General features: G+C 38.7%; 1 protein-coding gene and 1 long non-coding RNA gene across 2 annotated transcripts; both read left to right on the top strand.

Annotated features, from left to right (window-relative positions):
- Positions 1-87: 87 nt before the first annotated feature.
- On the top strand, positions 88-12,502 carry ELOC (elongin C). The gene is made up of 4 exons (XM_062633190.1): positions 88-200; positions 8,272-8,330; positions 10,488-10,631; positions 12,278-12,502. Exons 2-4 carry the CDS (start codon positions 8,327-8,329, stop codon positions 12,466-12,468), a joined length of 339 nt encoding a protein of 112 aa, XP_062489174.1. The 5' UTR covers positions 88-200; positions 8,272-8,326; the 3' UTR covers positions 12,469-12,502.
- Positions 12,503-13,617: 1,115 nt separating this feature from the next.
- Positions 13,618-16,409, top strand: LOC134171197 (uncharacterized). The gene is made up of 2 exons (XR_009967539.1): positions 13,618-15,550; positions 16,196-16,409. It is a non-coding gene; the product is annotated as an uncharacterized LOC134171197 (long non-coding RNA).
- Positions 16,410-17,307: the final 898 nt, after the last annotated feature.

Consider the following 17,307-nt stretch of genomic DNA (forward strand, 5'->3'; position numbering starts at 1 on the left):
ACGCGCCCCAGCACACACCGTTCCCGCCGTACGGCATGCCGGGAGCCTGGCGCTGCACGCCTCCCAAGGCAAAGGCAAGGCACCGGGGGGCGCTCGCCCCGAGCCGGAAGTGACCTGTGACCTGGCCGGAAGTTCTTGTGAGGCAACTGGCCCGGTACAGCGGGGCCCTGCGAGCGGGGCGGAGGTAGTGGTGCTGACGGGTGAGTGGCTGTGGGGGCTCCACCGCTGTTCGGGGGCCGAGGACGGCGGGGAGCCCCGGGGCCTGCCCCTCGAAGGGCAGTGGGCCTTGTCCACTGCGCCGCGATCGCCCTGCTGCCAGAGGCGAGCGGAAGCCGGGCCGCGGAACGGGAGGCTTGGAGCGGCCGGGGGTGCATGGAGGGGCGCGGTGCCAGGCTGGGGGTCCCCGCCGGGGCAGTGGTGAAGGGTGCGTTTCTCTGCGGGAGCGAAGCGGCCTCCTTGAAATCCAGGCGCCGCTGGGATAGGGGCTTTCCGGAACCATGTTTTAATTAAGTATCGCTCTTAAACTTTTTCCGCTACAAATGACGCCCACCCTCTTCCCACGCCAGGCCCTAGAGAGTGGGGAAAAGCTAAGGCCAAAAGCATTTAGGATGCACCCGCAGAGGTTGTTACACCAAGGTGAGAAGTGCCAGTTAAAGTGCTTTAGCTGTAATGGTCGATGAATATAAGCAAAGCAAGGTTGACGGAAAAGAGTGATACACTTACATGTAGTAAGAAAAATAAGGTTCTTAGTGCCATGCGTTCCTCAGAAGAAGATTCTGCTTTAATATAAAGAAACCTAAGCATTGGTAAGTTATTGATGGCTTCAGACATTTGGACAAAAAGGTGATGGTGATGCTAGTGGTTAACTTTGATGTCCAGTTTAATCTCAATTTGTGCGCAGGAGCTTAAAGATGTGTATTTAGTACTGTAGCTTATGAGCTAAGCTTGGTAGGGCAGTTTAGATAGTCACAGGGCACTGGTTTACTTGGGCTTGCTGAAGATCACTTGCAAAAGTTCACTTTGGAAGAAAGCCAGAAAAACATAGTTAGGCAGGTGAGGGACCTTTGAGATAAGATGTGTGTTTGTACACACATTTCTGCATAATTCCTGATGTGCTCCAATTTCCTGTTTTTGCTATACACATACGTATATAGTGGCCAAAAAAATATTGTTGGGAGAGAAATAATATTTATTAAGGGAAGAGTGAACTTACAAGTGGAGTAAGTGTTAACTACCTTTTTTTATGATACATTGGCTATCATCTTTGCACACGTAGTGCACACCATACACCTTGAGATCAGCCTTTTAATGTACTTAAATTTTGTCAATAATGGGCATTTCCCATTAACATTGGGAGCTTTGAGATATTCTTTAGAAACTTCCAGCACTTCAGCGTTTATTTTTTTTTGTTGTGGCAAAGTCATTTGGGATTTCTGTTTTTTTTTTTTTTTTTTTTTATACTAGAGTAGGGGATTAACAGATTTGGGTAGTTTCATGTAGTCTTAATGTGAAGACTTAATATTGGTACCACGAGGAGATCCAGTGGATTTTCTGAGGTTTCTTCTATCTCCCAACCTCGTATTTCTTTTCCCAGTACGTTTGTGTTCATGCTTCCCTAACCCTTACGCTTTGGGGAGAAATTAATACCTTTTAAAAGTATACTTAGCTTCAGATGTTTGACTGTGTTTTTGCAATTCTCAGTGTATATTATAAGAAACCCCTAAGTTTTGTCATAGAAGTGTGAGTTTTGTCAGATGGAAATAAAGTAATTCTGATGTATTTTGACAAGTTCTCTTGCACCTAGAAAGGTTCAGAACTTAAATTATCTTCAGCATGGTGTGGCTTGCATAACAGTAGTCTTTGATGAATGCCTATGACATTTTGCAATCTGCTAGCAGCTGTTTTTATCCCTAATGGCCAGAGCTGTACAGTACAGAGCTTTTATTGTATGTTGGGACATACAATAACACCCCGCTGCCTTTTCTTTTTCCCTTAAATTTTTATTGGGAGTTACTTAAAAGGAAAGTTTCCATGGGCAGAAGAAGAACATCTTACGTGAGATCTTTCATACTCCTTATGTGGTGGTGTCCTGCCTCACCTCCTGTTTATCTTAACTGGCACTCACCCATAGTATATTGTCTGGTCACATTTCACTGTGCTCCTGAATGTTTGAATTTTAGTGCCCGTGAGCATGGAGTAATGAATCAGCTGATGTCTAAATCACACCGTACAGGTTTTCTTTCACAGGATCACAGAATCCCAAGGGTTGGAAGGGACCTCAAAAGATCATCTAGTCCAACCCCCCTGCAAGAGCAGGGTAACCTAGAGTACATCACACAGGAACTTGTCCAGGTGGGCCTTGAATATCTCCAATATAGGAGACTCCACAGCCCCCCTGGGCAACCTGTTCCAGTGTTTTCTAAGTACACTACAATCCTCATTTACATTAATTTTATTTTATGTGTGGTGAACAATGAATACTGAACTGGAGAGCAGTATTTTTAAACAAGTTAGTGTACAGGATCAAGAATAGGACTAGAATTTAGGTTTGAAGAGTAGGAGGCTTCTCTTTTTAACACACAACAGCGTTTGTTTGCTGATGAACTCTTACAGATATACAAATGACACACAGAAAATGTCACATTTGGCTTCTAAACTGATCTAGGAATTGTGAAGACATTTATGTTATTTGCCCATATTTTCCAAAAATTAACAGTGTAGGATACAGAAATGTCGCTAGCTGAAGCAGACAGAGGCTGTGTGTGCAGTGCCCAGCTAATGAATTGGAAGCCATTTGCGTTTCTTTCGACCAGAATCTGAGTATTTTAAGAGTTTTCTGTGAGGTCAAAGAATTTGAGTGCTTGAAATGTTTGCATAGATTTAATTTACTTGTGCTAAGCAGAATAAAGCAGTGGCATTCAGGAATCTGTGCAGTGGTTGCATGTGCTGCAAGTTAAATTAGTGTATGCCCTTCATAACGTAAGTGTATGTCTATTCCAGACTCATCGACATACATACAGGATGTACAAGGAAATTATAATTCTGGGAAGCTTTGGGGATTAGCACACAGCTTTGGGAGTGAGGTGGGAAGGTCATGGACATGCTTTGGGTTTTGTTTTGCATTCAGTGCTCAAGAGAAGTAGAAAAGAGATCAAACTAAACTCACCATACCATAGTATTTCTTCTTAGAGTTGTAAAGGAGGAGAATAAGATGTTGAAGTAGGCTAACAAGAACACAAGAACACATTCCTTGTGTGGGTTAATTACCATGTTCTATGATACTTTGCTAAATTCTACCTCATAGGTGTAAATATTCTAGCAACTTGTGAAAATTTTCAGTCCTTTAATACCCAATGAGAACTTTGTTTTCTACAGCAAGAGCTTCCTTTTTAGACTGGTTGGAAAGTTTCTGTGCCAGATACACTGGTTCTAGTTGTCTCTTATTCTCCTCACTTATTAAAAAATGGCATATCCTTTTTATGTAATCTTTCTCCTAACAATTGCAGGGTTTGCTCACCTTTTTTTTTTTTTTTAAAAAAGGAAGCAAGGCAGTAGAGCAATAGTACCTAATATATGTGCATTTTTGAGATTAAAGGCAGGGAGTTGAGCTACCTAATTGCTAATGCCACATCAGCTTCTTGAAGAGGAAATGGAATTACAAATGTGTTTCAACAAAAATCAGTAGTTCTTCGCAGGAGTCTGAAATAGTCAGATCAGCAAAACATAGTAAAAAAAGGCAAATGCTTGAGTGTTCAGAAAACTTGGATTGTTCTCTTCCCCTGTGGTGTAGTCTTGGTGAAGTCAGACAGGCAGCTACAGAATGTGGAAAAGTAATTAAAATACAGGTAGTTACCAGAATTCTCACCAAGTCTGTTTCTTCATGTTGTCTTAGAAAAAATGTCATTTCTATTGTTTTCATTATGCAGAAGGAAATAGTGACATGCTTTTCAATAAATAGTGCATTGGAAATACACTGTAAGAAAAGAATTTCTGGTAAGAGAGTATACTAGGTCACTTGACTTTTCTGTTTCTAACCTACTATTTAGCACTTAAGGACATGCAATTGTCAATTAAAAATATATATATTTTTCTACAGCAAATTTCCCTTCGCACTATTTTTACTATACACACAAGCAGTAACTTGGGTGTGACTGGGAATTCTACCTCCCATTAAATAGCAATTCAAGATTCTATCCAAGAAATAAATAAATCTTGCGTATTTTCTCTGCCAGTGTTTTGGTGTATTACTTCTGCTATCCCACTTATTTTTCTGCAAACTTTGGAACCAATAAGAGAGTTGACTAAAAATAAGCTGTGGCTTGCACAAGATCATGTTAATACTGTCCCAAATGACTTTAATGTAGCTTTTGGGAAGGAGATGCTTTTCATAAAACAATCAATTTTGAACTGCAGTTATCTTCTAAAGTGTCATGACACACTGAACACTTCTTGATCCAGAAGAAGAACCAGTAGATTCTAAGAGGTTATTATTGGTTTGGAGTTATTGGTTTGGATTTTTTTATTGGTTTGGGGCTATTTTTTAGGTTTTTGATGTTTCCCAGTTTCTTGTTTTTCTTTCCTTCTCTTTTTTTTTGCATTGACTCTATGATACCAGCATAGAAACTGAGAGAAAACAAAATGTATCCCTTGCTTACATGTCAAATGCATCATATAATGGAATGTATTATGCCTTGTTCTTAAAAGAAGGTAGGCTTTATGCATCTTTTACTTTTGGCAATAGAATGTTAGTTTTGTTCTATATTTGGAACCAAACTTGGATTCTGGAATAGCAGTATGAATTTTATTTTTTTTTTAGTGTATGTTGTTTTGCTGGACTTAAACTGAGGAATAAGATTAGAATACTTTTCCCTCTTTGTTTATCCTTTTAATAAATTCTTATGTCTATGTTCATTCTAGTTTTATTTTGCTAAACTGAGTAAAGTGAGACTAATTTTTATTTTATACAACAGGCTCTTTGGTCAGTTCTGTAGTTCTTGTAATTAGAACTTGGTTTTCTTGAAAACAGGAATTCAGAATTGTGTGTTGTATTCCAGACAAGTTGTTGCTCGTGTGCAAGAATGTTCATATTTCCCCATCTTTATTGCAAAGAAATCCTTGATATGCATTTGCCTCCTTTTCCCCCCACCGCCCCCTCCCCCCACTACAGTGCTGCATCGGCTTATAATTGACCACAGAATGACTATACTCCCAAATAACAAGCCCTCACTACATGAAAGAAACTTGCATCAGTCCCTGTGTGCAGGAATCTTGCATTTAATACGATATATTTTCATGTGGCTCCTAGTTTGTCATTTTCGGGGCTGGTGACTTATATGTTCTGCAGTGTTTTCCACTTTTGTATTGTCTAAATCTGCCTACTCTTTTCTGGCAGCATGGTTTAAAACAAAAAAAAAAAAAAAGAGTTTTTTTAGGAATTAGTAGCTCTTCTCTGGTCCAGTTGTTCCATGTTTGCAACATCATACTGTATTTTGGTACTAAGTTTCTGTCTCATATTTTAAGATTACCTTCTCATCTATTTATGATTTACAGATTCCAGATTGCATCTTGATTGTGTTTCCTTTTTTCAAGGAAATGATTGATTCATTTTTTAGGTATTGGTTTATTCCAGCATGTCCTAAATCTGCAATGCTTACTGCACTTCTATCCCATCTTCCTTTTTAATACAGTTGAATTCAGACCACTGAGCCTGATTTTTTTTTTTTTTCTTCTTTTTTTTTTTTTTCTTCAAGCGTTAACTACTGGGTTTTGGTTTGTTTGGCTTGGGTTTCCCCCCCCCCCCGTAATCTTATAATAGCACATTTCATTTGATTTTATTAAAATGCTTATTGCAGCTTTTTGGGACAACTCTAATATTCTGGTGTAGACTTTTTTTTTTAAATTCCCCAGCTTTAATGTATTAAGTCTTCTCAGGTTATGCTTTTACCTTGCAAGATGTTAATATATTTGCATTCCCACTAACTAGCCTGTATTTATTCTGATATTTAGCGGCATTATTCTTATTGGAAACCAAGGCACATTTTATCATCATCAGTACCTCCAAACGGTATCACTTCTTGTGTGGTTTTGTTTTTGTGGGGTTTTTTGTCTGTTTGGGGGTTTCAGGGTTTTGTTTGTTTGTTTTATTGTTGCTATTATTTTCACTACTCTTCTGGAATGTAGGGAAGGATTTTCTGGCTTGAGAAAGAGGTAGCAAAGTGATCCTCTCCTGCAAAGCAGAAGTAATAATGTCAGGTATCCCTTCAGTTCCTGAGCAACAGATATTCTCCAATAAGATGATTGATATCTATTTACAAAAAACTGTTGAAATAGGGTGAAAGATCCCATCAGTTTTGTGCCGCATCTGTTCCAGCACCTAGATGTAATTTCCTTGGATGAGTTCCTGGAATTACTGAAAATGGCAAAGGCACTTAACACTTGATATTAATGTGTCTTGATGACAGTGGATGCAAGTTAACTCTCAAAGGTCATTCTTGAAATGTGTCCTGAACTGTATATTCAGGAACTTTTCATCTGCAAGAGTACAGGTGAAGATGTTCCTGATACCAATGGGGAAGGAAAATAGTTTAAGCTATTTCTGTGAAATAAGGATAATTTTCAAAGACCACGATGTAAGTGGAGGATGATTTCCGCTCAGTTCTCCAGAGACAACTAAAACCAGTTGGTTATGCATGTGTAGTTTGATTAGGTGTACATAATAAGTCAGCCTCTGAAAGCTTGAGGAAACATTCAGACTATTGCATATTTATAGAAATTATAGTTTTAGAAATGTAGAAATAATTTGAGAAAAAGGAGATGGAACAAATTGGCACCAAAGTGATGGTGAGAAGTGAAGCTATCGGCAGCATCAAAGAGCTGCATCTTCTGAAGAGATGCAGAGATCTCTGTAATTCTCCCTCCAAATCTTTCAGCTTCCTCCTCAACTTGCTTTCTTATTTTGCTAAGCTTTTACCAGAAACATTGGAGGGAAGAGATGTGAGTAGTGATCTGTATTCTGGTTTTCACACTTGGGGTCCTTTTCTAGTAGGTAGTCACAGTTCATGCCTCTGCTGTCACTTGTTGCTTTTCAAAGCAAGAACATGATTTGTCAGAATTCCTACCAGTCTTTTTGTTGCTGCCAGCTCTGGGTATCAGCTGTGAAACCACCCAGAATCACTGGTGCTGTTTTCCTGACCATGTGGGCACAGAAAAGTGGTAATGTACTACTGAACAGTAGTATTGATTTGTACTGGGTTAATGTTTAGAGAGTAGCTGTTAATGTGAAAGGAATTTTAGGACAGCAGTTGAGTGAGTGGAATTTCTCTTCCCAAGTTTTCTTTTCCACAGCAGAGATGCAGTTCAAAGTAAAGAAAGAAATGTTGTAACTGAGCATACCAGATTTGTCCTGTAAACAAGTGCTTCTATTTCTCTAACTCTTTGGATTCATTTACCTGGCAAAATTTGTAGCAAGCTGGATGTCACTATTTGTAAACTACAGAAGCCCCTGGTTAACTTACCATGTAAATACCTACATTAAGTGTCTGAAGTAGACTATCTAGGTGATACTGGTGGCTGTATCTGGAACTGTCAATCTCCTGGAAAGGATAAGTTGGAGGCCAGGTATTTAGTGCACACTGATTAGAGTCATCCCTCACCCTTCTCTTCTCCAGCCTAAACAACTGCAGTTCTCTCAGTCTCTCCTTGTATGACAGGTGTTCCCACCCCTTGGTCTTCTCTGTGGCTTTTTGCAGGATTCAGTTCAGCCTGGCATATGCTGGGGAGCCCAGAGCTGAGCCCAGCACTCTAAATGTGTCCCACCAGTGCTGAGTAGAGGGGTAGGATCACCATCCTCAGCCTACTGGCAACATGCCTCCTGATACAGCCCAGGCAGCTGTTGGCCACCTCTACTGCAAAGGCACATTCCTGGTTCAACTTGGTGTCCACCAACACCCCCAGGTCTCTTCCTGCAAAGCTGATGTGCCCCCAGGCAGGACTGCCTGGGGTAGTTCTTCCCAAGGTACAGGCATTTGCATTTCCCTTTGATGAACTCCACACTTTTCCTGTTGGCCCCTTTCTCCAGCTTCTGGATTATGGTAGGGATCTCTCAACAGCAAAAATAAATTTCAGAGCGTAACACTTTCAAAACATAATGTTCATCAACATTGTATGCTGTGTATTGTGAGATTCTTTTCTGCAGAGTGTTTATGGTAGCATTCAGGCTAATAACTAAAGCTGACTTATGACTGAAGGTGTTGCCACTTGTGTTTTTTTCAGACGCTCCTATTGCAAAAGCTGCAGTTGAAAAGAAAAAAAGCTTAATAGGAAGAGAATGGGTAAGTTCATCATCTCTGAGGTTTGGTAGAGGAGGTGGATTGTAAGACTTTAAATAATGATCTTGTCACTGGTTTTCTTGTAGCCTCAAGGGTTAATGGAACTTCCTACAGATGTTTTTAGGAAGATTTTCTGAAGTGACTGTTCATTTGCTGAAAGACCTGTTCAGAATGCATCTACCTAACAACAGATTTCACTTGTTTAATATGCATAGTGCTGAAAATTTACATGCTAAAACAGGATGCCTTTAGGCTTCTGTAACACTAAGCTTTTACATAGTAGACAAAAAAATTTCGCTGTGTGCTGTTTTAAATTTGTTTGTTAGTTAAGGTCAGCCTGTTGAATTCTGGAAAAGAGATCATAATAAGGACTGATTTCTGATAAGTTACATTGTGTGTGATCTGACTAAATCTCCAAAACTGTTGTGTCTGCCTCTACAAATGACCACTTAATGAAACATGATTGGAAAGATTAAAGATTTATCTACACTTTTCCTGAATGTACTTTAGCATGTTTGGCACTGGCAATACTTTATTAAAACTGGCAATAACTGCACGATAATTCAATTTTTACTTCAAATTCACAAAGCAGCTTTATTGATTGGGAGAATTCTGTATTTGCTGTAACACTAGATATAATGTGAGGTGCTTTGACATAATTAATTCCTATTCCTTGTTTTGTCAGAAGGAAAACCAACTCTGACAATCAAATGTCAAGGCTGTAGTCTGTACCTGTTTCATCTCCTGTACTTCTGCATGCAATCATAAATACTGGCAGTTATATCACTTTTCTAGAAGGGTACAGATCTCTTCTATTATACTTTCCAAAGCTGGAAGAACTTCCAGGACTTTCACTTTTAACTTTTTGTCAAGATAATACTGTTTTGCAAATCAAATTTTGTGCAGTGTCAAGTTCAAGTACTTTTAATGGTGTTCTAGCAATAGTTGCTGAATTAGTCCCTTAGAAAACGCAGTGTTTGAAAGGAGGCATTAACTTTTCAGTCTGAATTTGATAGAATTGTATATTTACGTGGGGTGCAGTTTTACATGCATTTTTTTCAAAAATATTTTAACATTACTGCAGTCTTTATTCCTGAAGAGTTTACAGGAATATGCAAAGGCCAGGTACAGAGTCACGTCTCCTTAGCGTGATGGTGTCCTGTAGTGCTGAGCACTCTACAGGCACAAAGCTGTCAGTGGTTCCTGCCTGCTGCATAAATAGACAAGGCTGGTGCAAGATGGAGGAACTGTGCATCCTGCACAAAGTGAACAGTGCAGTGGTGGCAACAGACGTTTTTTCAGCTTTTGTTAGGAGAGAATAAATAAAGGAGCAAAAAGAGAAGGGGGATAAGGCTTCTAGAGAAACAGAGGGTAGGTATGTAGTGAGACAGAAGGGAGAAGAGAAATGGAAAAAGCACAGTCAAAACTGCTGTGGGGAGTGTTTCCAAATTCCCTTGGGTTTACTGCTTTTGTACTTTCCCTGTTTCCAGCAAAGGTCACGACATGGATGTGCACTAACACTGCATGGTGCTTGGTTTGGCTGGGCAGTGGGGGAGGGTGAATCTTACTTTATGTCATTTCTTCATACAGGAATACTCACTGCTTTTACTCTTACCTGTACTTCAAAACCCACTTGTTTTTTGTTTGGGTTTTTTTTGTTTGTTTGGTTTGGTTTGGTTTGGTTGGTTTGGTTGGTTGTTTTTGTTTGGGCTTGCTTTGGTTTGTTTTTGGTTTGTTTGTTTTGGTTTTTATGTATATTCAGGTAACTTTTAGTAAGTAAAGCCATATTTATCATACATTTTAGTAAGTATGATAAATATGGCAGTAGCCTTACAGAGGGAAGCAGTAGTATGTTCAATTCACCTGATAATGTCTAAAGGAAAATTTCATCCATACTTAGGTTTTGGAAATCATGTCAGAATTTGATGATGGAGAAATGAGAGAGATATTAACAAAAAAAGTTCCTACTTTTGCATAAATTCTGTCTTCAAAACAGACAGCTGAGTGATTCAGAGAAGCCATTTTCAAAAAGGCAAAAGGCTTCTGTCTTACATCTGATTATATTGGGCTCTTTGGTTTGTAAACATAGAGAAGCTTGCATACTTAGTGATGTGAATTACTCATTGTGTTCTGAAATGATTAATCTGTTTTCCATTATAGATGGAGAAGAGAAAACATATGGTGGGTGTGAGGGCCCAGATGCTATGTATGTGAAGTTAATATCCTCTGACGGCCATGAGTTCATTGTAAAAAGAGAACATGCATTAACATCGGGAACAATAAAAGCTATGTTGAGTGGACCAGGTAAGTACAAAAGATATAGTACCTTCATGTTCTTTGTTCTCACTTTTGGACAGGTTTGAATTTATATCACACAGTGTGTGAAAGTTGGAATAAGTAGTAACTTTTCCAGATCCAGCCTAGTTCCTGTTTCCAGTGGAACATTTCACCTGTGTGGGGTATCGTACTACCAGCCATATAATTAGACTCTGTCTGCTTTTGGAGAGTTAGGGACCTTACAGTATCATTACTACTAGTTTCTCATGGTGTGAGAACTTGAGGGCATTACATGAGATGTGTAGCTGTCAAGCTGAAAGCAAAGAGGAATTGGTAGCTCTTCATTGCCACCTCCATGGTGGAGCCTTTAGTATTCTGTACTGGGTCTGGCTGGTAGAGAGTTAATTTTCTTCATAGCAGGTCATACGATCCCGTGGTCTAGATTTGTGACCAAAACAATGCTGATAACACACCAAACTTTTTAGCTATGAAGGGTTTGCACAGTGTCAAGGCCTTATCTGTTTCTCACTCTTCCCCACCCCCCCATGAATAGGTGGGGGTATTGTGCAAGGGGTTGGAAGGGAACACCACCAGTTAGGTGACTCAAACTAACAAAAGGGATAATGCATGCCATACAATGTCATGAAGTAAACAGGGAGAGAAGTGGGTTAAGGAGGTTAGCTATTTAGCCATCTTTTGCTTGGGAACTGACTGGGCATCAGTCTACCCATGGGAGGTAGTGAGTGATAACCTTTGCATGAGTTGTTTTTCTTTTTAATTCCACTTGTCTTTTGCTTATTAAACAGTTCTTTATCTTGACCCATGACTTTTCTTGCTTTTGCTCTTCCTTTCCTCTTCGCTTGTCTACTGCAGGGGAAAGTGAACAAGTGGTTGTGTGGTGCTTAGCCATTTGCTGGGGTTTAGGCCGCAATATGGTCATGAGATCCTATGGCAAAGAGTTCCTGTTTTTAATGACAAAGGGTAGCTTAAGAGGAGGGGAGATGAATTTGCAGCAGGGAAGGACCTCATGTTACTGCATATATAAGACTGCCTCTGGTTTAAGTGTCTGAAGTAATACGTGAAGACCAAAAGGGTGGAGGAGAAAAGACGGAGAAGTTGACACGAGTGCTTTCTCTCTTCTGTAGTGTCATCCCCTACCTGTCCCTCCTGCTGCCTGCTTTCACAGCTTATCAAGTTAATGTGTCTTTGAGGTTTCAACCCTCTGTCAAATCTGCCTGAAACTGGAAAATTCAAAGTTACTGTGATCATAGAAGGGACTACTGATAAGTATGCATATGCAGATACAGAACATATAGACTTATTCTTTCTTGGCTAAGACAGCTAGAAATTTCGATTGTAATACTATTGTTGTGACCTTTGGAACTGAACAAGAGCACCTACCAAGCAAGCATCAGAATTAAACCTAAATTTCTGGTGTAATTGTTCAGAATACTGTTAATAGACTGCAGCCAAAATAAACATTTTGCAATGCAGGGGATCTTAATATTCTTGAGGGTTGTAAATGCAGCACATCCTGCTTTATGCTGAATACCTAGGAATATGGGACTAACACAAGTCTGTTTAGAATGTGTTGTATTCACGTGGTAAAGCATTTCATCTTGCAGTGAATTGAGAGTCTGACTTTTGGTTTGGTGTTTTGTTTTTTTCTACAGGACAGTTTGCAGAAAATGAAACAAATGAGGTGAATTTTAGAGAGATCCCATCCCATGTCCTATCCAAAGTATGCATGTATTTCACCTACAAGGTCCGCTATACTAACAGCTCTACGGAGATTCCTGAATTCCCAATTGCACCTGAAATTGCACTGGAACTTCTGATGGCTGCAAACTTCTTAGATTGTTAAATAAAATAAATTATAATAAAAAATGTAAAACTTTTTTCAGTATTTAATACATGTAGTTCAGTTAGTAACTTTTTCAGATAGCATGTTGCGTGTGTGCTGTTGAGAACTGTAAAGTTCACTGCAGAGGCAGTTGCCTTCAGTCCTTTTGCATATAGCAATCATTCAGTTGAAATTTGTTTTGCTGCTTACACAAATAAGGAACTTTTCACAAACTGAGACAAATAAACAAATATGCCAATTAGTAGATGGCTATGCCTTATCCTTTAGGTGTGGTAGAACTTTCTTTTAATAAATGACCATAGAAAATACTGGAGTTTAGTCAAATGCTCTTTAAAAGGTAATTATAGTTAAATATGAGTAGCTGCTTAGGGTTTCTAACTTTCTGTTACTGTTAAGGTTTCTAAACATCTGAACTTAATCTCCTTTGTAAGATAGTAGCATAGTTACACTAATTAGATTAGCAGTGCCCTCTGAGGTTTGTGTACTAACAGTGATACTCCATTTAGGTTGAAAGTGGAATGTGTAGGAGAATGCTTAGGGCTTTTAATTTAAATCATAGTATAGACATGTCTAAAGGTGTACTTGATACATTTTTCTTTTATAACTTTGATTTTCCCCATTAGTATTTACAAATATTCAAGTCACTTGTCCGTACAGTAAGACTGTGATCATACTGACAGTGGCTTTTAAGGGGAAAAATAATTTAGAATCTGTGTATATTATCTTCTGTATAACCTATAAGGCTATTACTAATGTACTGTCACTTGAACTGATAAGGATTTTATATGGTTTCAGTTATGGCTTATTTCCATTGTTGTGATTGGTTATGTAAAGTCTGTATTTAATCTTTAGAGTAGTAGTCATTTAGATTTTGTAACATAATGACTGAAAAGATAATTATCCTGTCTTTTACCTCTTCCTCGATCTCTCTCTTGTATCCACAGAAAAAGACCCTGAAATGTGGAGGTCTTTTATAGTTGAAGGAAAGGGCATTAAGCAGATGTTTAAGGAGCTGTTTTATAAATTTCATAGGTATTTCCAATGTTTTTACAAATATTTAGGGGAAAAGGATTGGCAAGCCACTGACATAATACTAGAGTGGAACACATAACCTCTTGGTAGTTCCTGCTGGTAGCTGCCTGGACTTTGTTCAAAACATTTCCATAAAGAAACAAAAAAAAATAAATTAAACTTGAGAAAAGAAGTTGCTTTTTGTTCAGCTGCAGCCATAAGAACTCTTCTGCCAAAATCATCTGTAAATGACAATAAATCTAATGCATTATAAAAATTATGCCAGAACAACATGGTTAAGCATTTCCATCAGCTGCCACTGCTTCAGCTTTGTTTTGATCAAGAAGTGGTTGTGGTCTTTCATGGAAAAATCCCATGAACAGATGGTGGGACCTCTACTGATGTATTAACTCACGGTGAATTTAGAGGGCTGAAACTCTCCTCTAAACCTGTTTGCCAAAGTGAATACAGCTGTGAAGAGATTTTTCTGGACAAAGCCCAGTAACTTACATAGACTATGCAGTCTGCCCGTGGAGGAGTTCAGTTGTGACAAATGAAATTTTACCCTGGGCTTGAACAATGCTTGAATAGACAAGCTGACATTTGTCAAAGTGTTGATGGATTAGCTGACATTCACATCACATACTTGGCACAATTTATTGTGTTAAATGTGGGGATGTTTATGACTACATTGGGTTTTGCACAATAAAGCTGAAGTGCGTTGCAAGGCAATACTCTGAAATCCTATGTTTAAGCACTCTGGTCAGTGCTCTTAGTAACTCATTTTCAAGAGCACTAAAAAAGATAAACACAAACCTGTTGTGCTGCTTTTGTTAGAGCCACTGGGAATACCCTAAAAGGTCAAAGAATACCGACGTGGATATTTTAGTCCCAACTACATTTCAGTCTGAGCAAGTTGTACGTTCTTTGGCCATTTTTAATAGTTTGGATGTTAATGACTTGAAGTTTAAAACTATTTAGTTTAAAATTGAGGCAAAAAGGATGTCTTTTTAAAAAAAAAGTTGGGGTTTCCTTTTTTTTCCCCTCTTTAAGCGTTCCAAAACTATTTCCTGTTAAAATACATTGCATTTTATGATTCCATACTTCAGCAGCAAGGTAAAATAGCTGGTTTAGTTCTGAATAATAACTTAATTGTTTTTCCTTCAGTTTAATGTATAATACAGTAGCTTTGAACACTCAGGAAATGCAGTAGTGTCCTAGAGCCACACTATTTGCAAAACCATCGGATGTTAAAACTAACCAGATTTCTAAGGGGGAGGGTGGCAGAGGGAATTAGTGCAATTTCTGCAATAGCGACATGGGTGTGCTATTATCAGACCATTGGAAATTTACCACGCTTAACCCCTGAGTTTGAAATAAATTTCAATATTGAAAATTTTTAAACCTGTCTTTCTGTTGATTTATGGCTTTTCAGAGCATATTCACATGGAGAATCATGGTTTTCATATCTATGTGGTGAGCAAACTGCTAATATGTGTTTGGATACTAGGTTGTGAAACTGCATGCGTAAAATTAAAGGTCTGGGGTGTCCATAGTTCTGAAGAGTTTCATAGGTGTGAAGTGTTCAGCTATCTTTGTGCTCCTCAGAATTACAAGTATACACAGTTCTCAGAAACTACCAAGTACTAAAAGAGGATGGTATTCCTGAACAACCTTGAAGAGGGCATTTTGAAGACTTCAGATGTCCCATAATACTCCTTTTTATTTAGTAAGTAAGCCCTGTGTCTGATAGTTCAAATTTTAAACTGAACCACTGATTTTGCTGTAAAAAAATCCAGGTTCTTCAGTAACTGCAAGCAATGACAGAGGTCCTGCTGGATCATGTTTTTTCATCATTTGACTATGTCTAAGTTGCTGAAGAAGTCTCCAATGGGTCTCCAGCATGAAGTAGTCTGCGCATATGGAAGGATCAGAACTCCGTTCCACAAGAGATGGAATTCCTTTTTGGTTTTGAGGCTGAAGAAAGGAGGATTCACCATCCAGATTCACTGTGCCGTTACATTCAACAGCTGTGTTGAACACGACATCTAAAAGGCATTTCTTAACAGTAGTAAGTGTGGAAAATCAGTTGCTTCTATTTGCGTTTTATCGCTGTGCATCGTATTTCACAGGTACAAGTTGCAGCAGTGGCCATTGGGTTTTTTTTCACCCTTTCTTCTTTTTCCTCTTCCCATTGAAAGGGACTTCCCAACACCTGCCTGAAACACCTGTCTTGGTTTATGTGATAGATAAAGTGGACAAGGAAATTAATGGGGCAGGAAAGGTAACTTTGCAGTCCATGTATTGTGTCCCTAGTTTTATTTATTTTGTTGCGTCTCAAATGTCACACTATAAGAGAGTAACAGCTCTCTGCAAAGTTGATAAAAGCACAGTGTTAGGTGTGTAGGTATGTGTAGGTACTAGTTAGAAATAGCAGTTTTCCTGGGCCAAAGCTAAGGGCAGAGGCTGTGGTGTAAACTTCATTTCAACAACTGAATAAAAGAAAAATAGCAGGAACTAAATGTTTTACGCTTGAGTAGATTTGGAAATTATATTGGGTCTTTAAAGACAGACTAAAGAATTGCAATTAGCAGGAAGGGGCCTTAGGTAGTTTTTCCCATGGAAAAAGTTCAACTATGTAGGAGTTTTTGACAAATAAACTGGACTGGAGTTGGATTTCTTTTTAAATATAGCTTATTAGATGGCAGTTTTACAGGAAGTTTCCAATGCTGTGAACTCGATGTGTTGCACAATGACTGGAGGAACAAGCAAAGAGCACACAGTAGATTTTGTGATTATTATCAGCCACCCATGAAGCTTGAGTGTCATCACAAGGGCAGCACAGGGGAAAGAACAGTGAGCTTTTATCACTGCAAGTTTTAACAAGCGTTACATGTCATGAAATAAAGCTTTGCGTACGTTATGTCTAACACATAGGTTGTGGTGCAGTCTTTCTTCTATGAGAGAAAGGTCACAGAAATAAAGGAGAGAAGAAAAAGATACTTCTGTCATTGGCATGTTACTATTTTATGTTTACAGAATACAGGATTTTCCTCCCATGCTCCAAGGGAGGAGAATCGGAGATGCAAGATCATGACTGTACTTTAACAAATGGACTTCTTCAACCTTTTACCCTATTGAATTTACATATTTGGGCAGTTTTCAAGAGGTTAAACATGTAATGTTTTGTAGCCTCACTAGTTGACGGTAGAATTGGAAAATTAAGTTAAAGTTTCCCCTGAAATACCTACTGCAATTTAGATTGGTGAAAGTAACAACTTGAGAGGGTTTTGGTAAATTGGAATCTTACTGTACAGTGCCAAAGTCACTGGTTTTCAGGATAGTTTTGTGAGATTAGTTTGGGGGGGAATACAGACATGAAGTAGTGCTATTCCTTACATGTTGCCAACTTCTTTCCTCAACCCCAAGTCAGTTGGAAGTTAAAACAAAACACTGCTAATTCCTTTCATGTTAATTCAGATTTAAAACTGCCCTTCCAGGTGAGAATTCATAGCAAAGGCTTTTGTCCACATGAAAAAAAATGCCACTGGTATCCTATTTGCACTTAATAATAGAAAACCTTTATCTCCAAAATCACCACTACATCAGCCGTGAGACATAATTCATGCCTTAGGTTGCTATAAATTCTTGTTTCTCTGTTTAGTAAAACAATGGGATACTTGTTATACAGGTTTCTTTACTCTCACATAAATAGTTCTCAGTTTTGGTTGGTATTATGAAACCTGAAAAATATCTAACTGCATTTGGCGCAAAGGATTTAACTTTTTTCATGCAGGAAAAAACTTCCCACATTACCATACTAAATTA

This window comes from Pezoporus occidentalis, unplaced genomic scaffold, assembly GCF_034315485.1.
Source record: "Pezoporus occidentalis ecotype Australia unplaced genomic scaffold, CSIRO_AGI_Poc_V1 ctg4, whole genome shotgun sequence".
NCBI classification, from domain to species: Eukaryota; Metazoa; Chordata; class Aves; order Psittaciformes; family Psittacidae; genus Pezoporus; species Pezoporus occidentalis.

What these genes read in the sequence shown, in the direction of transcription:
- ELOC (XM_062633190.1), top strand. An exon ending in AGCTATGTTGAGTGGACCAG is followed by an intron (nt 10,632 to 12,277) that starts GTAAGTACAAAA and finishes TTTTTTCTACAG; the next exon opens with GACAGTTTGCAGAAAATGAA.